The 18,619-nt window shown below is 30.7% G+C and overlaps 1 protein-coding gene across 1 annotated transcript; it reads right to left on the bottom strand.

Annotated features, from left to right (window-relative positions):
* Positions 1 to 15,971: 15,971 nt before the first annotated feature.
* LOC107423320 (serine/threonine-protein kinase WAG1) lies at positions 15,972 to 17,768 on the bottom strand. Its single transcript, XM_016032861.4, has one exon. It carries the CDS (start codon positions 17,658 to 17,660, stop codon positions 16,176 to 16,178), a length of 1,485 nt encoding a protein of 494 aa, XP_015888347.3. The 5' UTR covers positions 17,661 to 17,768; the 3' UTR covers positions 15,972 to 16,175.
* Between the last annotated feature and the right edge of the window lie 851 nt (positions 17,769 to 18,619).

Below are 18,619 nucleotides of genomic sequence, written 5' to 3'. Positions count from 1 at the left end.
CATTACAATTCAAATTTTCATCACCATACAAGAAGGAAGTTTGACGATTCCAAACAGCCCAATGTACAAAAGTGAAACATTTGTGTTGAAAATTCAAAAGACAATGAAAAGCATTATAACAGATATCAGCAAAATATATATACCATTTCTCCTTGATGATGGAATAAAAACCACTATCTTCCATATTTTATACACCTCATAACATTGACAAAGGCTACACACTCCATTAGTCAAAATATTCTTAAGAGCCAAAGTACTAGTGCAAGGCAAAATATTTGAGCAAGCCCTTCATAAAAAGATTTAATTTTGTTTAGAACCTGCAATCTCTAAATAAGCCGCCACCATTTACAATCATTTAACCCACTTATGCTGCCTTGAAATGCACCACCCCCTCGCTTATGCACCATTCAATAACCAAATTTAACTGAATAAGTTCCAAAAGCATTGAAATGCCAAGCAAGCTTATCAAGTCGCCTAACAAACCCAATCGAAATTTATATAATAATATTAGCTTCATCAAGAAAAAATAACGCATAATAAATGAATATTTTAGCCACTAAATTCAGTTATTAAATCACAAACCTTTCCTTCACTTCCTAAAACCTTAGGCGATAAAATGCAAAGAGAAATAGTATTGGATAACCATTAGTCCTCATAAATTAGAAACAATTGTCCATCTCCATTACACTAAATAGTACCATTCTAAACAACTCCTATATCCCATGATAAACTTCTCCAAAGACAAGAAGCTCGACGTTCTAAACTAGCCTCTAACAAGGTAGAATGCAGATAATATTTGGATTTAATAACATGAGCAACCAAACTACTAGTATTTTTTATTAAATGCCAAACTTGCTTAGTAAGTAAAGTCCTATTAAAATCCTTTAAAGATCTAAATCTCATTCTACCAAAAGCCTTTAGTTGACAAAGTTTCTCGCCACTCTTCCAAGTTACACATTACTATCAACCATATTATTTTACCAAAACTTTGCCATTAAAACATCTTATTCTTTGGCTAGATCTTTCGGTAAACAAAAACATCCCAATGTATATGTTAGAATAGATTATGCCACTACTTTAATTAACACTTCTTTCTCGGCTTTTAGAAAGTAATTTTTCCTTTAATATAAACACAATTTTTTAAAAATCTAAAAAGCTTCCTCTTATTATGCACAATTAAAGTTGGCAGCCCTAAATATTTCTCATCGCCGTCCAAATTGCTAGTGGTAAAAGCAAATCTTACCATAAGTTAAGCTTCTAAAGGAGTATTAGGACTAAAAGTAACCACTTTTTTTTTTGCAAATTTATTTGTTGACCAGAAGCCTTTTCATATCTCCTTAATATTTCAAGAATAATCTAACATTCCTAAGATGTAGCTTTCATAAATAAAGTTATATTATCAACAAAAAAAGAAGAAGAGACACTCTTGGACTAGTCATAAATATCTCAATGCCTAAAAAATAACAATCAAATTCAACATTCTTTGAAGGGAAACAAAGCAAAGATAAATATGGATATATTGGATTTCCTTGTCTTAGCCCTTTTGTAGGATTCACCAATTTAAAAACTACACCATTAATTAAAATAGAATAAGAAACAGAAGTTACACATTTCATAATCAAATTAACCATCACTCATGAAAACCCATCCTCAGCATCATTACCCAAATAAAATCCCATTCAATTCAATCATAAGCTTACTTATATCTTATTTGATAGCAAATAAATGTTCACAACCTTGTGTATGACAACCAATCATATGCAGCATCTCAAAAGCAACCTTCACATTATCCATGATCTGATATCCAGGTACAAAAGCACTTGGTTCATCATAAATAATCTTAGGTAATATCAACTTCAAATGATTAACCGAAATCTTAGTAAGAAATATATACAAGACATTACAAAGACCAATAAGTCTAAGATTTAAACCAAAACAGAATTCTAGACTTTTGGGATTAAAGCTATCATAGTATAATTAACTAAATCCAATTCACCATTGTCATTCAAAACCTATGAACAAGCATTAGGAACACTTTTTTCGACCATATACCAATATTTAAAAAAAAAAAAAAAAAAGAAAGAACATGGTAGCCATATCATCAAATCTAGGATCCTTGAAAAGGCTCTTTTTAAATAAACTGGTCCGAACCTTTTCAGCTATGAGAGAATGACATGATTGATGATTCATCTCCAAAGACACATATCGTATAATACCAAAAAAGACATTTTTAGATTACACCAAATCGAAAGTAGAAAATATGTTTGTAGAAAAATCCAAAAAGCTGTCTGTTTTTTGGTCACCACACTTCACCCATTCACCACTTGAACTGATAATGTCCTTTATTATATTATATCGATGCTGAGAGCTTGCATGATTATGAAAGTATTATGTATTACAATCACCCTTATATAATTAAGAAGTTTGAGATCATTGATGCCACATAACCTCTTGTTTTTTCAAAAGCAAATTTATTTTCCTCTTAGTTTGTCGAATGGATGTCAAATTCTCCACAGGGGTTTAGTATACTACAATTGATTAAGCATAGAATCGCCTTTTAATAAATTCAATTTAATATATTAAAAAAGACCCTATTCTAGTGCTTCAGCTTATCAGTATATAAACCAATTTGATGCACCACATATTAGACAAATTTAGATATGAAGAAGTATCATTCCACAAATTCTTAACAATCTCTACACACTTAAGTTTGCTAGTCCAAACTGCTTCAAAATAAAAGTGATAACCATATTTTAGAACCTTTTACATACCCATACCTTTAAAACAAGCATAACTGCTTGGTGATCCAAAATTAAATTAACCAAATGCTTTAACATAACATTCGAAAAAAAAATGCCACCTTCAACATTCATCAAGCCGTGAATTAGTTGAGTCCTAACAAGATCATCCACTTCCCTCTTATTGCATTATGTAAATTTATAACCATTAAAGACACCCTTCGCAAACTACAAAAATAATAACATCTTGAAAATGATCCATTTTAGCCCAAATTCTTATCTCGAACTCCAAACTTTTCATGTTGCTCTAATATCTCAAAACAAATTATTTAAGAGAATTCCCCATGTTAAGTTGGAATAACAACTTCCAAAAGGACTCCCTTGATGAAACATAGGGATTTTTGTAAAATCCTATTATATTAAAAGGTCCCTTAGAATGATGAATTTTCATAGCTTCAATATATGACCAGTAGAAAGGGAATTTATTTGGAGATCAAAAGCCCCCACTTAGTCCCACACAGTCCACACCAAAATAACCATCCATATTTAATTTAATACATCAACCCTAAGCATTTTGATATCATGCATGATTCCATAACAAAAATCACGTTAGGATCTTCAAGTTTGAGCATTTGATGCAATGCTGTAAATGTTCATGGGCTCCTAACCCTATGAACATTCCAATTTAATATTTTTATTGCTCGTGGTAAGGTTGTTGAGCAGATCCTACATCAAAAACTATTGAAATAGCATCAATAGAACCTAAGTTCTTAAACCTTTTTATTACCTTTCAACACATGTCCAGTTGGAACAAGACTACTTCTATTCTGTCTACTATTTTTAACAAAAGTATTTTTTAAAAAAAAAAATTAAGGATATTGGTAGCCAAGCACTCCGAACTTTATCGAGGTTGACACATTACACCCTAAACTTTTTTTACTGGCATTTTGCACCCCAAACTTTCTTTTTGCTTGCACCGTTGGTTCATCTGTTAAATATGCATAACAGAATGATCAGGTGCCTTGCACATCTCATCAAACTAAGGTAAATCATGTAATTTTACAACTTTTAGGCTCTGTTTGGAAATCAGAAAATGTGGAGGAAAAAAACTGAGAGGAAAAAAGGGAAAAGAAAAGAAAAAAAAAAAAAGATGCAGGAATGTTGTTTGATGGAAAAAATAGATAGATCTGAAGTGAAAAAATCGATAGAAAGAAGCTCCTCCATTGCTAAATGAAGTTTTGCTTTCCTAAAATATCAATTAGATAGAGAGGAGACAAACAGAGAGAGTTACAAAAAAAGAGAGAATACACAAAAAAGGAGGACAGAGATAGAGAAAAAGGAGAGACAGAGAGAAAGGAGACAGACAAAGAGATTTACAGAGAAAGAAAGAGTACACCCAAAAAAAAAAAAAGACAGAGACAGAGAAAAAGGAGAGAGAGATAAAGACAGAGAGAGTTACAGAGAAAGAGAGAATACACCCAAAAAAAAAAAAAAAAAAAGAGGACAGATACAAAGAAAAGGGAAAGACAAAGAGAGTTATAGCGAAAGAGAGAGTACACTAAAATAAAAAAAATAAAAATAAAAATAAAAATAAAAATAAAAAGATAACAAAGACAAAGAAAGAGGAGAGATAACTTCATTCCGAAAATCCTTTCTTCTTATTCTTCTTCTTTTTCTTCTTCTTTTTCTTCTTCATCCTTACACATTCATGTCTGTTTTCTTCCATTTCTCATCTTTTTCACTCTCCCATGCTCTTTCAAACCCAAAATCCCTTCTCTTTTTTTTTTCTTTTTTTTTCCCCCTTCTTTTTCTTCTTCTTCTTCCAAACCACCACTCTCAGTAACATCAAACAATCCCAAACTCGAATGGAACCCTAATTTCTAAATTAAGAACAGTGAAATTACATGATTTGCCCTTGTTTGATGAGCACGTGCAAGGCACCTGATCATTTCGTTATGCATATTTAACAGATGAATCAACGGTGCAAGCAAAAAGAATGTTTGGGGTGCAAAATGTAAAAAAAAAAAGATTTAGGATGCAATGTGTCAACCTCAATAAAGTTCGGGATGCTTGGCTACCAATATCCCAAAAAAGTATTATGCAATTTTCTTCCATTTTACCCAGCAACCACCATATCAATAGTAAAATTATAACTAAAAGTAATAGAAACAAGAATCCCATTCAACACATGAGAAACAACCACATCAATTTATGAATTAGAACACATAACATCAATATGAGATTCACATTGACCAGAAACACTAGTTGGAGAAACCATATCTTTTATAATTGTTGTAACCATCATATTTTGTAAGTCCAAATTATCTATATCATTAATAGTAGTAACCTTAGCCGTTTCCTTGTTCTTTATAACAATGTTATCACCGTGTAGCTCCAAACTAGAATGAACATAAGAAGTAGACTGATTCAAGATATAAGATATTAGTATTCAAAACCAAAGGCTTCGATACCATAGTCATATATTTTACAGGTTGAATGGAAACCCTTATAACATTAGTGCGAAGCCAGCTACCATATTGTTTAGTTGAGTCCACACTATCTTCGTCACAATCCTTTTGAACATTTTTCTGCACATAAAACTTTAGTCAAGCAAACACTCATACATAAATTAAACTTAGAAGATATTAACATCTTCTAACTTCATCCACACCCATCTATGTAACGGTTTGCTAACATCAATCCAAATTCTCAATCTTAAAAACTATCCCCAATACTTACCATCCTCACTAGAGTCAACTGTAATTAATTCACCTGTCTTTCTATCAATCATAGCTCCTACCTCTTTCATCATACATGCCAATAGAATGTTATTGATGTGTAAAATAAACTTGCAAGTACACAAATCATTTTCAAGTAATAAAGTGGAAAAATAGGGTTGTTATACCCAAGGGATTAAGAATTAAGTACTAAAGGTAATTAAGTTTTGGTAATATTTGAACTAGCAATTAAAATGGCAATTAAAAATTAAATAAACTAAATTAAACAAAAACAAGAAATTAAAATTAGATCAATTTCAAGTAAGAGAGTGATTTTAAAAATTATGAATACTAGGACATTTGATTTCACAACTAACTATTCCAATTTAATCACTTAAATATGTGAATTTAATTAACTAGTAATTTTGTTAACCACATTTAATCCAAAAATTAATTAAAAGTAGTTTTCACTCACTATAATATTCACATAACCTAATTTATTCCTTCCGGCCTATAAATTAAATCATGCAAATTCATTAAGCATAGATTAAGCAAATAATATGGCATGAGACATAACTATTTTTCAATCAATTATGCATTAATGTAAATCATCGGAGATCCATAATATTATCATTTTCCAAGCTCAAATATTATTAAAATCATTCATTCCTTCCAGCCTATGAAAGCATCAAGCATAGCAATGATTTATTAACAAAACATATTACTAATTACATAAAACTCAACCTATATTAAAATAATTAGATTTTCATAGTTAGGACTACATCATAGCCCTAGCTATGAAAATTAGTTCATGGAAAAAATAAATTCAACATCCATAAGTATAAAAATAATAAGGTTCATAATTAAAAAGAAAAGAGAAGAGAATCAAAACTATTGAAGAAATTCTCCTCCAAGAGCTCTCCAAGTTGTAGCTTTCTTCTTCAAGTAAGCACACGTCTCTATGCCTCCTCCAAGTTCTTAATTAACTCTCTAAACTTGTATATCTTCATTCAGTGTGGTGGGAGTTATATATATAGGACCTTGGAAATCTTTTTCTCTTTTTATTTTCAATGTGAGAGTCTTGGAAGGTACATTTTTTAGGCCATCAAGAGGGTTGGACGAATTTCATATGTGAAAAGGAAACTTGATATTACTTGCTCTCTACTACTTTCCTTTTCTCCAATTCCTCCTAAAAAAATAATTAATTAATCTAATTTACCCTTAATGAAGCATGTGACATGACAAGTGCCTCATTAATGATAAATTAATCAATTATCTCCATTTGTCTTAATCTTGGCCCTTGGATTGCCTTGATTTCCTCTCTTAATCCATGGTGGATATTTAACTAGAAATATTCCTTTTTATAAATTCCAAACTTTAAATGATGATATCTTTTTACTCGCACTTCGAAATTCAAAAATAATGAGATATTTGAGATCGTTAGATTTTGAGGATTCTTATGACATTCATTTCCACCATGAAATTCCCGATAAAATCTTTATGGAATCTTTAAAAAAATCTTTTCAATGCTTGGTCTATTTGAACTCTATTCTTTCTTCCTACCATTCGACCCAAGGAATCCATTTTTATGGTTGTTTTCTTGAAATTCTTTCTCTTTCACCTAGATTAAGGAAAGTACATAATTGAGTATCTTTCCATAATAAATTAACACAAACTAGTAAATATTAAGCTATAAATATGGTATAAAATCATCAATATTTTAGGCCTAACAAATACTCCCAAATTTAAGATTTGCTAGTCCCTAGCAAAGAAAAAGAATAAGAAAATGAAACTTTTTAAAGAACATAAGATGCTTTAATAGGTCGCCTCAAAGATTGTATAACATATGAATTTTCAAATGGTTTCAAAGTAATTATGTAACTCAATACATTATCTTCCATCCAACATATATGATACTTCTAATGCATATATGTGAAAATCAATTTATACACTCAATATCATGCATGTGAATAAATTTATAAGAATTAGAGATTGATAAGAAAGTATGAAGTACCATATACTTGACTTAATTATCACTCTCCACTAATATAGGTTAATGCACCATCTTAAATCATTAGGACTTCATGGCTTTTATTGTTAAGGCTAAAAGGGTATGGCTTAATAGAATATCAATGAATAAATTACTTGTAAAATTTGTTTCCTTCTTAGATTTTTATTTTTCTTTTAACTTCAATATAAACTCACAAATCTCCTATTTCTCCTTTTAATTTTTTTTTTTTTTTCCCTTCTTTTTCACATCATATTTTTTTTTTTCAATTGTTTTGCTTTCTTTCTTTTCTTTTTCACAAAACCCCCAAACTTATTTTTCTTCTTATTACACATTCAAACCTCCAACTTACACAAAAATACATACTAAAGCCAAATTCACCAAATACTTAACCTACAAACTTCATTTTTTCCTTTTTCTTCAATACTCCCATTAACCCATAAGCATATATTCATATCAATTCAATTAAAGCTCATTTTATAGTATGCTCAAGGTAGGAAAAAAAAGATTTAAAGCTCAAAAAGGGTAAGTAAATGTGCTTTAATGAACAAAAGGCTCTAATACATCTTTATGCATCCTAGAGGCTCAAATAAGGTACAAGTGTAAGATAAGGTTTTAGGTAGGCTTGAAAGGCTCAAACTTAAACAACGATGGCCTAAATCATGTTCTTAGTAATGCATTTACCTAGGATTTCGCCTCAAGCAATAATCAAGCAAGTTCTAGAGTTCAATTAATAATAAAGTACTCTAATCCATGCAAACCTTCTTCAAAACACAATATAAATTATGCATTATTGATTATGTGCTCAAAATTTATTGAAAGTAACAACATGTGAATATAACTTCAAGTATTTAAGCATACATAAAAACAAATCCACCATCTAAAAACCAATTTATTTTCAATCATAGTCTTATCATTGGCTCATTAAAGTACTTAAGAAAACAACACAAAAATAATTTTTATTATTATTTTATTTTCAATAATAAAAATCAGCCAAATAAAACAAACACACACTATGAAGGAGAATAAAAACTAAAACTAGCATGCATGAAAACTAATAAAAACACTTAAAAGACAAGATCTAAAAGATGCAAAGCATGCTTTTCACCCCCAAACTTAAAATGAGCAATGTTCTCATTGGGAAAAATATAAAATAAAGCAAAAGTAAATAAAAGGTAAAGAATACTCCCCATTGAAGACATTGAATGTTTCTCGCAATGTGAGAACTTGGAAAAAACCTACATGGTGTATTTTCCCTACACACCATGTGGCCAAAGAGAAGGGCATATGCCCATGCAACTTGAAATTCTCAACATTCATGTTTTGCTCTTTTGCATCTAAACATCCTAAAACCTTGCAAGAATTCAAATAAAACACATCAAAACATCCTAAAACAAGAAAACAACTAAAATAAATAGATAAATATAAGGTAAAGAAAGAAACTTGGGTTGCCTCCCAAAAGCGCTTGTTTAAAGTCATTAGCTTGACTTCATCATTTTAATGTTCAACCTGGATTAAATATGTAAATGATATCATCCTCATAATATTGTCCAAGCTTATGATATGGAAATTGTGCATGATGATAATCTTGTGGCCTTAGCAAACTTTTAACTCTTTGTACTATATAAGTCTCAATTTGAATTAAAAGTGTGAGTTGAACTTTTCTTGCAGTGAGTTGGATTTCTGGTCCAAAAATGCTTTGTTTGTTCTCTTTTTGGATGCATTCAGCCTCATTTGCATGTTTGGAGCATGTATATACATCTTGAGCTCTTGGAAATTCAATATTTGGCTTGAAAGATTGATTGGTAAGCAATCTTCATGAAGTGCATCCATAACTTTATCCTCATCGGATTTGGCCAAATCTTAGCTTAATTGATCCTTTGACTTATTATCTTGATGATCCTTAAGCCCTTTTTGCAATAGATTTGAAGGAAAATTAAAAAATTCCCTTAAACTAGTGATAGTGCGTTGAGAAACTTCTTCCAATGGGCAATCGCGGTCATATGTGTGTACCTCATTAAAACTCTCCAAAATTGAAGATTCTTGTTCCATTTCACTCCTTGCAAGACTCCTCTTCATGTTCCGCAAATCCTTTTTCATTATTATGTGGCTCTTGCAAGAATCCAATTTCATCAACTTGCTCATTAGAACTAATCTCCATGTTGTTTTCCAAGTCTTCTTAAGTTCCTTGTGAAAAAAAGTTGTCATTGGTTGCTCCAATTGAACTTGAAAGTTTGTACTTGGAGAATATTGATTTTGCAACTTGTCAATCGCTTCATAGCATTTAGAAAATGTTTCCCTATTCCTTTCCATACACTCAATCAAAGATGTGCTCACTTGATAACTTGAAAGATCTGAATTATCATACCTTGAATAACTTTGTCAATCACTCCATCTAGAATTATATGTGTTGGAATAAAAATTATGCTTTGGAGAATGGCTCTTCTGGAGTAAAAGGATTTTCCACTTGACAATGTTCACTTAAATGATTACCTCCACACCATTGACATGTTATAGCTTGAACCTTAAAATTTGCAACGAGTTTAGACATGATAGCAAGATTCTTTTGTAACTTGATAAAATTTTCACTTGGAAAACTAGTTGGCTCCCCATAATCCCAATAAGGTTGATGACCATAAGCTTGATATTCCATGCTTTTCCTAAAAAGAAAACACTAACAAAACAAAGGTTCAAATTAATTGCAAGTTTATCAAGCAAACAATTAAAATTAAACCCTAGTATACAAACTAAAGTTGAAAATAATAAAGATAAACAAAAATTGAAAGTAAGAAAAACCCCTAAGTATGCATAACTTTTAACCTAGAGACCAATAAATTAAAAATAAAATTTTGGTCTCAAGTACCAAAAAATAAGTACTAAAAATTCAAAGCAAGTTGGCCAAACAAGCAAAGAATTGAAACCCTCGTATGCAATACCAAAACCAAAATTAAGAAATAAATATAAAAATTTAAAATAAGAAAACAATGTTCAAAGTACTATTAAATCCAATCCGAATTAATATTAATGCCTTAATCCCCAGCAACGGCGCCAAAAACTTAATGTGCAAAATAAACTCGCAAGTGCACGAATCGTTTTCAAGTAATAAAGTGGAAAAATAGGGTTGTCGTACCCAAGGGATTAAGAATTAAGTACCAAAAATAATTAGGTTTTGGTAATATTTGAACTATTAAGGTGGCAATTGAAAACTAAATAAACTAAATTAAACAAAAACAAAAAATTAAAATTAGATCAATTTCAAGCAAGAGAGTGAGTTTAATAATTATGAATACTAGGGCATTCGATTTCACCACTAACTATTCCAATTTAATTACTTAAATATGTGAATTTAATTAAATAGTAATTTTGTTAACCACATTTAATCACAAAATTAATCAAAAGTAGTTTTCACTCACAATTGATAATATTCACATAACCTAATTTATTCCTTCTGGCCTATAAATTAAATCATGCAAATTCATTAAACATAGATTAAGCAAATAATATGGCATGAGACATAACTATTTTCCAATCAATTATGCATTCATGTATCATTGGAGATCCATAATATTATCATTTTCCAAGCTCAAATATTATTAAAATTATTTATTCCTTCCAGCCTATGAAAGCATTAAGCATGCCAATGATTTATTAACAAAATATATTACTAATTAAATAAATTCCAAGCTAATGATAATATCTTTTTACTCGCATCTTGAAATTCAAAAATAATTAGATATTCGAGACGGTCAGATTGTAAGGATTCATATGACATCGACTTCCATCATGAAATTCCCGAAAGAATCTTTATAGAATTTTTAAGGAATCTTTTGCAATGCTTGGTCTATTTGAGCTCTATTCTTGCTTCCTACCATAATTTGACCCAAGGAATCCATTTTTATGGTTGTTTTCTTGAAATTCTTTCTCTTTCACCTAGATTAAGGAAAGTACATAATTGAGTATCTTTCCATAATAAATTAACACAAACTAGTAAATATTAAGCTATAAATATGGTATAAAATCATCAATATTTTAGGCCTAACATTTATGAACTTGAACCTAGAACAAAGCCTTCAATAGATTAATTTTTTGATGGAGAGTAGAACCATGAACCTCTTCTAGCAAAACCAACAATTTGTCAAAATTCCTCGATGAGCCATTCATAACTATTTGTAACTCTACATGGAACTAAATTGACATTGAAAAAAATTCTCACCAATTTCTCGAAAAGAAACTTGACAAGAAGTTTTCCACAATCCATTCATCATGTCCATGAAAGCCATCCTATTAAAATTATTGATGGTAAGAATTGAACCAACAAACAAAGCTTTAAATCCTCCCCAGTAGAAGAGTGAATAAACCATCGAATTATTAAGGACTTGCACTCATCAGACATTACTTTCAAACATTGCAAAAACATATTTTGAACTTCTATAATTTAGTCACATTGCAAAACAGAAGACTAAAAAAAAAATCACATGAAGAATACTGTAAGGTGATGCATCTTCTGACATTTAGTCTTCTTTTTTACTAAATTATTCAGTCTTACGTCATGGAGAATACTGATAATCTCTAGTTGACTAGTTTCAAGTTGTCAAACCTAAAAAAAATCAATTTTTCTCCTATTTAACATATGTTCAAAGATAAAAATAAGCGTGAATATAATACCGTATGCTTAATTTAATTTGTTAATATTTAAGTAAAATTAGTATTCTTATTGTTATTATTCTTTTTTTTTAATTGATATCAAGGGTGGTTTAATTTGTTAATATTTAAGTAAAACGTACAATTAATATTCTTGAGAGACAATCTCTACTTTGTTTTATGGTTGCATATAACTATAAAATAAACCATAAAATCTCTACTTTTTTTTCTTTTTAATCGGACAGACAATCTCAAAGATTTTATAATTTTTTTTAATTTTTTCTTTTTCTTCCTTCAATTCTTTTCATGCCCAAAAACAACCTAAATTATTTTTATTTTCCTAAACAAAAAGATCTATAAACTTTGACAACAGAATGCAAAAATTCTCTCAATTTTCTTATCTCTTAACCAAGTCTTTCTATCTATTTTCTTTCTCTTATTTCTAAAATCAAATTTTTCTTTTCATTTTTTTTTTTTTTGGGTCATTTGTATCCGCAAAAAAGCTCCCTCTTTATTAAACCTTAAAAAAAAAAAAATGTAGAAACTCACAAAAGTTTTTCTTTACTAAAATGTAGAAAATTTTATGGTTTCTCAGAATAAAATGTTTGAAAATTTATGGTTTCTCATCTTTTAATGTTTTTAAGCATGGTAAATTAAATGGAATGGAGTTGATCCGCCTTTTTGCATTCTTCTATTGTGTTTGAGTTTTTTTTTTTTTTTTTATAGTTTTATTTGAAAATAAGATTTCAAATACAATTTTAGGAAAAGTTATTGGCATTAGAAGAAACAAGAAATGTATGTCCTGATATTGTAGATAGATTGGTTTTTAAACTTCAAAACATGAAAACTAAAAAAAAAAAAAAAAAAATGTTGAGAAGGTCAAGTATAAGACATGAAGATTTAAAAGAGAGAAGCTCAAGAAACATGGAGAGAAAGACATGAACTTGAGAGAAAGGCAAGAAGACAAAAGCGAGAACCTCAAGAAACATCGAGAGAGAAGAAGAGACAAGTGAGATGAGAGAGAGGATCGAGAACAGAAAAAGAATAAAATATATAAAAAATATTTTTTAACCATTTGAACACATGACACGTTTTAATTAGCTGATCGCGCCCAAATCGACTATGGTATCTAAGTTTTTGTCCCTCACATTTGTGATCAAATTTGTCCAAATCCTCCAAAACCTAACCCACCTTTGATATTATTTTGGTTTAAAATGTTTTGTAATTTTTAATATCCTATATACTCTTGAAAAGCTTAGGAATAAATATTTGTATTTTAATTTTCTTTAGTAAATATCTTAATATAATTTTGAATATATTTATTTATTTTGTTACTTTTGTTTCGTGTAAAGTAATTAATCTGAGTTTTATATTCTAAGTTTGGATAGGATATAATAAATATAAACATGGATGTTAATAAATTGAGTAATACTACAGATATCAAAATTTTTTATCAAAATTTTGATAACCAATTACGTTACAGTTTTTTAATAATATTAAATTGATATTATCCTTATATATATGAGAAAGTAAATTATTTAAAATATACTAAATTTTTTAATGATGTTAAATTGATATTATTTTATATATATGAGAAAATAAAATTTAAAAAAATCATAAATACTAAAATTTTGATAAAATGATTTGATCATTTAAATTTATCCTAATAAATTAATTGAATAATTTTATGTAACGGACAATAATGAACTATTTTATAGATTTTTATGCTTAGTGATTTGGCTAAATAAAGGTTTGACCTTTATAGTCTACAACAATATAATGGATGGATAAGTATGATACATATAAGTCGAGTCAACCTACAGTTAAGGACAATATTGAACACAAGTTGATCCCAAATTAATCTTCTTTAATAAGAGAGTCCAACAGAAGTTAGTTTGTAAGGTTTATCCATTATCTAGTGCAATTAAACCTAATGTTGTGGGTTTGATTTTTGGTAATTGATGATAGAAATTTATTGAAAATTACCATTTCATTTTCTTTATGTCAATTATATTTTATCATCTAATAAATTATTGTAATCTACACAATTTTAGAGTAAATATAAGAACCTCTAAAATATTTGACACGTGTTTTATATTCTTTCTAAAATATGGAGATTATACTAACAGGATATTCAAAATATTATTAAACATATTAGGAAAACCTCAAACCTCAAAAATGATTACAAACATAAAAAAGTGTGACGATCAATTACCAAGAAAACAGTGAATTTACAGGGACATTACATGCTTTATTTTCATGTTGCACAATACTTGTATATAGATTAAAATATCTATACTGCATACAATTATTAACTGTTATATCTATACGCAATTTTTTTTCACCACCGATGTTCATAATATATATCTATCCAGGACTTTCTATTTCATCTCTTCAAAGCAGATTTTGGCTACTTATATTTTTACAAGGAAATCTGAAATTACATTCAATCTATGCAATATATAATATTGTACAAACAAAAACCAGCAATATTTGTTTTTTTTTTGGGCAATAATTTCTGGTTATTATAGATTTGACAACATGTGGTGTTCTTGTTAAAATTCTTTCACCTTAAGATTTCATATTGGAATATGTAAATTCAAATTTATTTATTAAATTGTCATACAACCCAATCAATTATAGAATGTTAAACTCAATTATAAAATTCATTTAAAAAGAAAATAAAAATCATAACAAAAGTATATTTAAATGAATATATTCAATACGAAAGAAAACAATATTGAATAAACTTAACAAGTAGTAAATATGACATATATTTCAAAAAATACTCTTCTTAATGCGTTAGCCAATTGCCATTCTATTTTACAGATAACAAACCCTCTTAACTAACCTGACTTATCATTTTCTGCCCTCCGACTGTGTTTTTTTTTTTTTTTTTTTTTTTTTTGGGTTGTGAGTATAATAACGTGTTGCATCTTTGTTAATATTGTTATGGACGGAAATTCTATGGTGAAGATGGCCCGTATGAGGACCGTAGTATTAATGACGGTTTTTCATAGTATTAACAATGATTTTTTAAAAAATCGTCACCAATATTATGAAAAATCATTACCAATACTGTGGTCAGTATGAAAACCGTCCGCACCATAACGTACTGTTGTTATGGATACGAAACTGCTAAAAGAAATAAAAACATTAAAAATATTATACGGATTTGTGTCGGTGCTATGTAAATTTTGCTAGGCAAAGACACAGTTATTAATGACCAAAATTAAAAACAAATTAATGCATACTGTAGAGTGATGCATCTTCTGACAACCGGTCTTCTTTTCTACTACATTATTCAGTCATACAGTTATGTGGAATAATGTTTAATCTATAGTTGACTGGTTCTAAGTTATCAAACCTAAGGTTTAAAAAAAAAAAAAAAACGAAAAAAACAAAATCAAAATTTCTCCCACAGTTTGATATTCGTTAAAAGATAAAAATAAGTGTAATTATACCATACGCTTAATTTAATTTGTTAATATTTAAGCAAAAATTATTATTATATTGTTCTTTTTTTTTCTTTTTTCTTTTTTTAAGCACTGAAAGTATGATAATTCAAAATCATATTAATGTATGAGAAAACAATGGTTATCCCTGCAGAGACATACTATTATTGTTCTTAAATTCAAAATCCGGTGATAAAATAGGACATAAACATATAAATATTGATCAAAATATATGAATATATGTATATATCTATTATACACATTGATCTTGTTTAAAAACATGAAGCCACATTTATACATCATCAAGAAACTGCATATAAATATTTATTATAAGTCTAAACGTATATCTTTAATCCATATCCATGATGCATATACATTAAAAAATGACAGACCGATCGACATTCTCAAAATTACAACATCAAAGCCGTTTTCCTCTATCCTCTCTATATTTTACAAAGTACTTTTAATCGATTTTCAACTCCCAAAAAGGAGAAAGAAAAAATAAAACAAAAACTTATAAATCTCTCTCTCTCTCTCTCTCTCTCTCTCTCTCTCTCTCTCTCTCTCTCTCTCTCTCTCTCTCTCTCTTTTATACATATTTAACCCAAATGGGATTTTAAGCACTTTTTCTAAATCTACTTTTATTACAACCACTAGCATATTGATAGTAATTACTATTACTATGAATATTGTACGTTGAATTCTTGTTCTTCATGTAATAACCAACTCCTTTATTCCACCACCTCCACAATCGCTTTCTCTTCTGAGATTTTTCATTGGAAGAAACCACTGTCACGTGCGTCACGTGCGACTTGTTCTTCCTCATAAGCCCACGAACCTCAGGCGGCCTGTAAGTTCTAATCAACGGCCACTTTATTCCATCAAAAAATGGGTGCCTTTTAATATCCGTCGCACCCCTGGCGTATCCTAGCCTCCTCCTCGGGTCCTTCACCAAGAGCCTTTCTATCAAATCCTTTGCTTCTTTCATCCCTTCTTCTTCCACCCTCGGAAACCTAACCTGCATGCTTGATGCTATATTGCGCAGGGTGCTTTCTTTGCTCCCACCTTTAAACGGTGTTGTACCATACAACAACTCATAGATGAACACCCCGAAAGCCCACCAGTCAACACCGTTGCCATGACCGGTTCCCGAAACCAACTCCGGCGCCAAATATTCATGTGTTCCGACGCACGACCTTGAAAACGCCGTCGTCGGCTCAGCCACGAACTCAGCCACCATGTCTTCTTCCTCTTCTTCCCTCCGGTGTTCCGAACCGAAACAACTGCACCGGCGTCTGTGGCTCCGGTTGTTGTTTACTATTCGGTTTTCGAACATCGGAACGACGTCGGCTTTGAAGCACAGATCGAAATCCGAGAGCATGATATGGCCATCATCGCGAAGAAGAATGTTTTCAGGTTTCAGATCCCGATAAACTATCCCCATAGCATGGAGATACTCGAGCGCCACGAGCACCTCCGCGGCGAAGAACCTGACGGCCTGTACGGACAATCTGCAACCCGGCTGTTTCCGGAGAAGAGAGTGAAGATCGCCGCCGGGACAGTAATCGATGAGAAGACAAATATAGTGAGAGACGTCGATGTGAGCGTAAAGCGTAGGAAGAAAAGGGTGGTCCAGCATCGAAAGAATGTGGGATTCCATTTCGACATGGGAGAGCTTCTTATTGGTTAGAGAATCCTTATCTACGACTTTGAGAGCGAAGCTCGATTGGTCGTAGTCTCTCAGACTGCATAGGAAGACTCTGCCGAGATTTCCGGTGCCCAGGTGGCGGAGAAGCTTCAGATGGCGGAGATGGAGGTTGCCGTCGGAGGAAAGATTCGTGGCAGCTTTGATGGCGGACCAATGACGGTCCCACTTATGGTGGGGACGAGAATGGAGAGGAGGAGTGTTGGTGGTAGAGGTGGTGGTGGTGGTGGTTGTGGTGGAGAGACGGGACTCGTTGAAGCTGAGAGTTAAGCTGCTTCGAGCTAAGCTTGTACGGGCACTGGAACAAGCGAAGGTACGGTCGGTGGTTATGGAAGTGCAGCTGGTAAAGCTGAGGTCTAGATCTGAATCGGATGGAAAAAGGGCGTCTTCCTCCATGGCTGAAAGAAGAGATAGAGAAGTAAAGAGAGTGAGATTTTTCTGATGGGGAGAGAGAGAGAGAGAGAGAGAAGGTTTTAGTTTTGGAGGGCTTTTGAGTTTGTTTCTCTCTCATATACATGAAAGAGAGAGAGAGAGATGGAGATGAAGATTGATTAATAATAATATTTATAATAAATCAGTTGTCTGGTTGACCCAACTACTGTGCAGTGTGGAAAAAAGAGAGAGGAGAGAGAAAAGTAGTTAAGTTGACCAAACAGAGAAATAATGTTAATGCATGACAATTAAAATGGAAGCCATAGGACAAATTAGGTGGAGCTAGTGGCATATTACACCCAAAAAATAATAATAAATAACTAAAATAAAAATAAAAATAGAATAGCTAGTGGTATGTTTTTTTACATTTACAAGATCATGCATTCGTTTTATTAAGAAATGGAAAATTTTGAAACTCAAATCATTCGTCAAATCATTATAAATTTAGGGCTAGTGATAACCGGTGATACACAACAACAAAAATAAAAGTAGAAGAGGGACATCTCTATAGGCGAAATGGCTAGGGGCTAGGAGCCGCGTTTTTGCATGGGGGACAGTGAATATTGTTTGATACGTATTAGAAGGAGATAAGGATGCTGACTTTTGTTACCGTGTGTGATTCCAATTCAATCACCGCCTATAATTGTTTTATTTTAATCTAATATTTAATATTTTTTTTGTACAACTATATATATATATATATATATTAGGATCATAGGGGTGGTGCCTTTAATTGATAAATTCAATTTGAAGTTATAATATATTATGAATTGTTGTTAACTTATGCATATCAATAATGTCTAAAGTTACATATATATATATATATATATATATATGCCTAATTTGTCAATTCTTTTAAGGTCATTTTGTACTATTTTTGTCTAATGTCAAAATCCACCCTATTTATATCGTAGATCAAGGAG

Source organism: Ziziphus jujuba, chromosome 3 (assembly GCF_031755915.1).
Source record: "Ziziphus jujuba cultivar Dongzao chromosome 3, ASM3175591v1".
Lineage (NCBI taxonomy): Eukaryota > Viridiplantae > Streptophyta > Magnoliopsida > Rosales > Rhamnaceae > Ziziphus > Ziziphus jujuba.
This window is presented reverse-complemented; position numbering and strand designations above follow the sequence as displayed.

What these genes read in the sequence shown, in the direction of transcription:
- LOC107423320 (XM_016032861.4), bottom strand. Translation starts at nt 17,660, where the DNA reads ATGGAGGAAGACGCCCTTTTTCCATCCGATTCAGATCTAGACCTCAGC.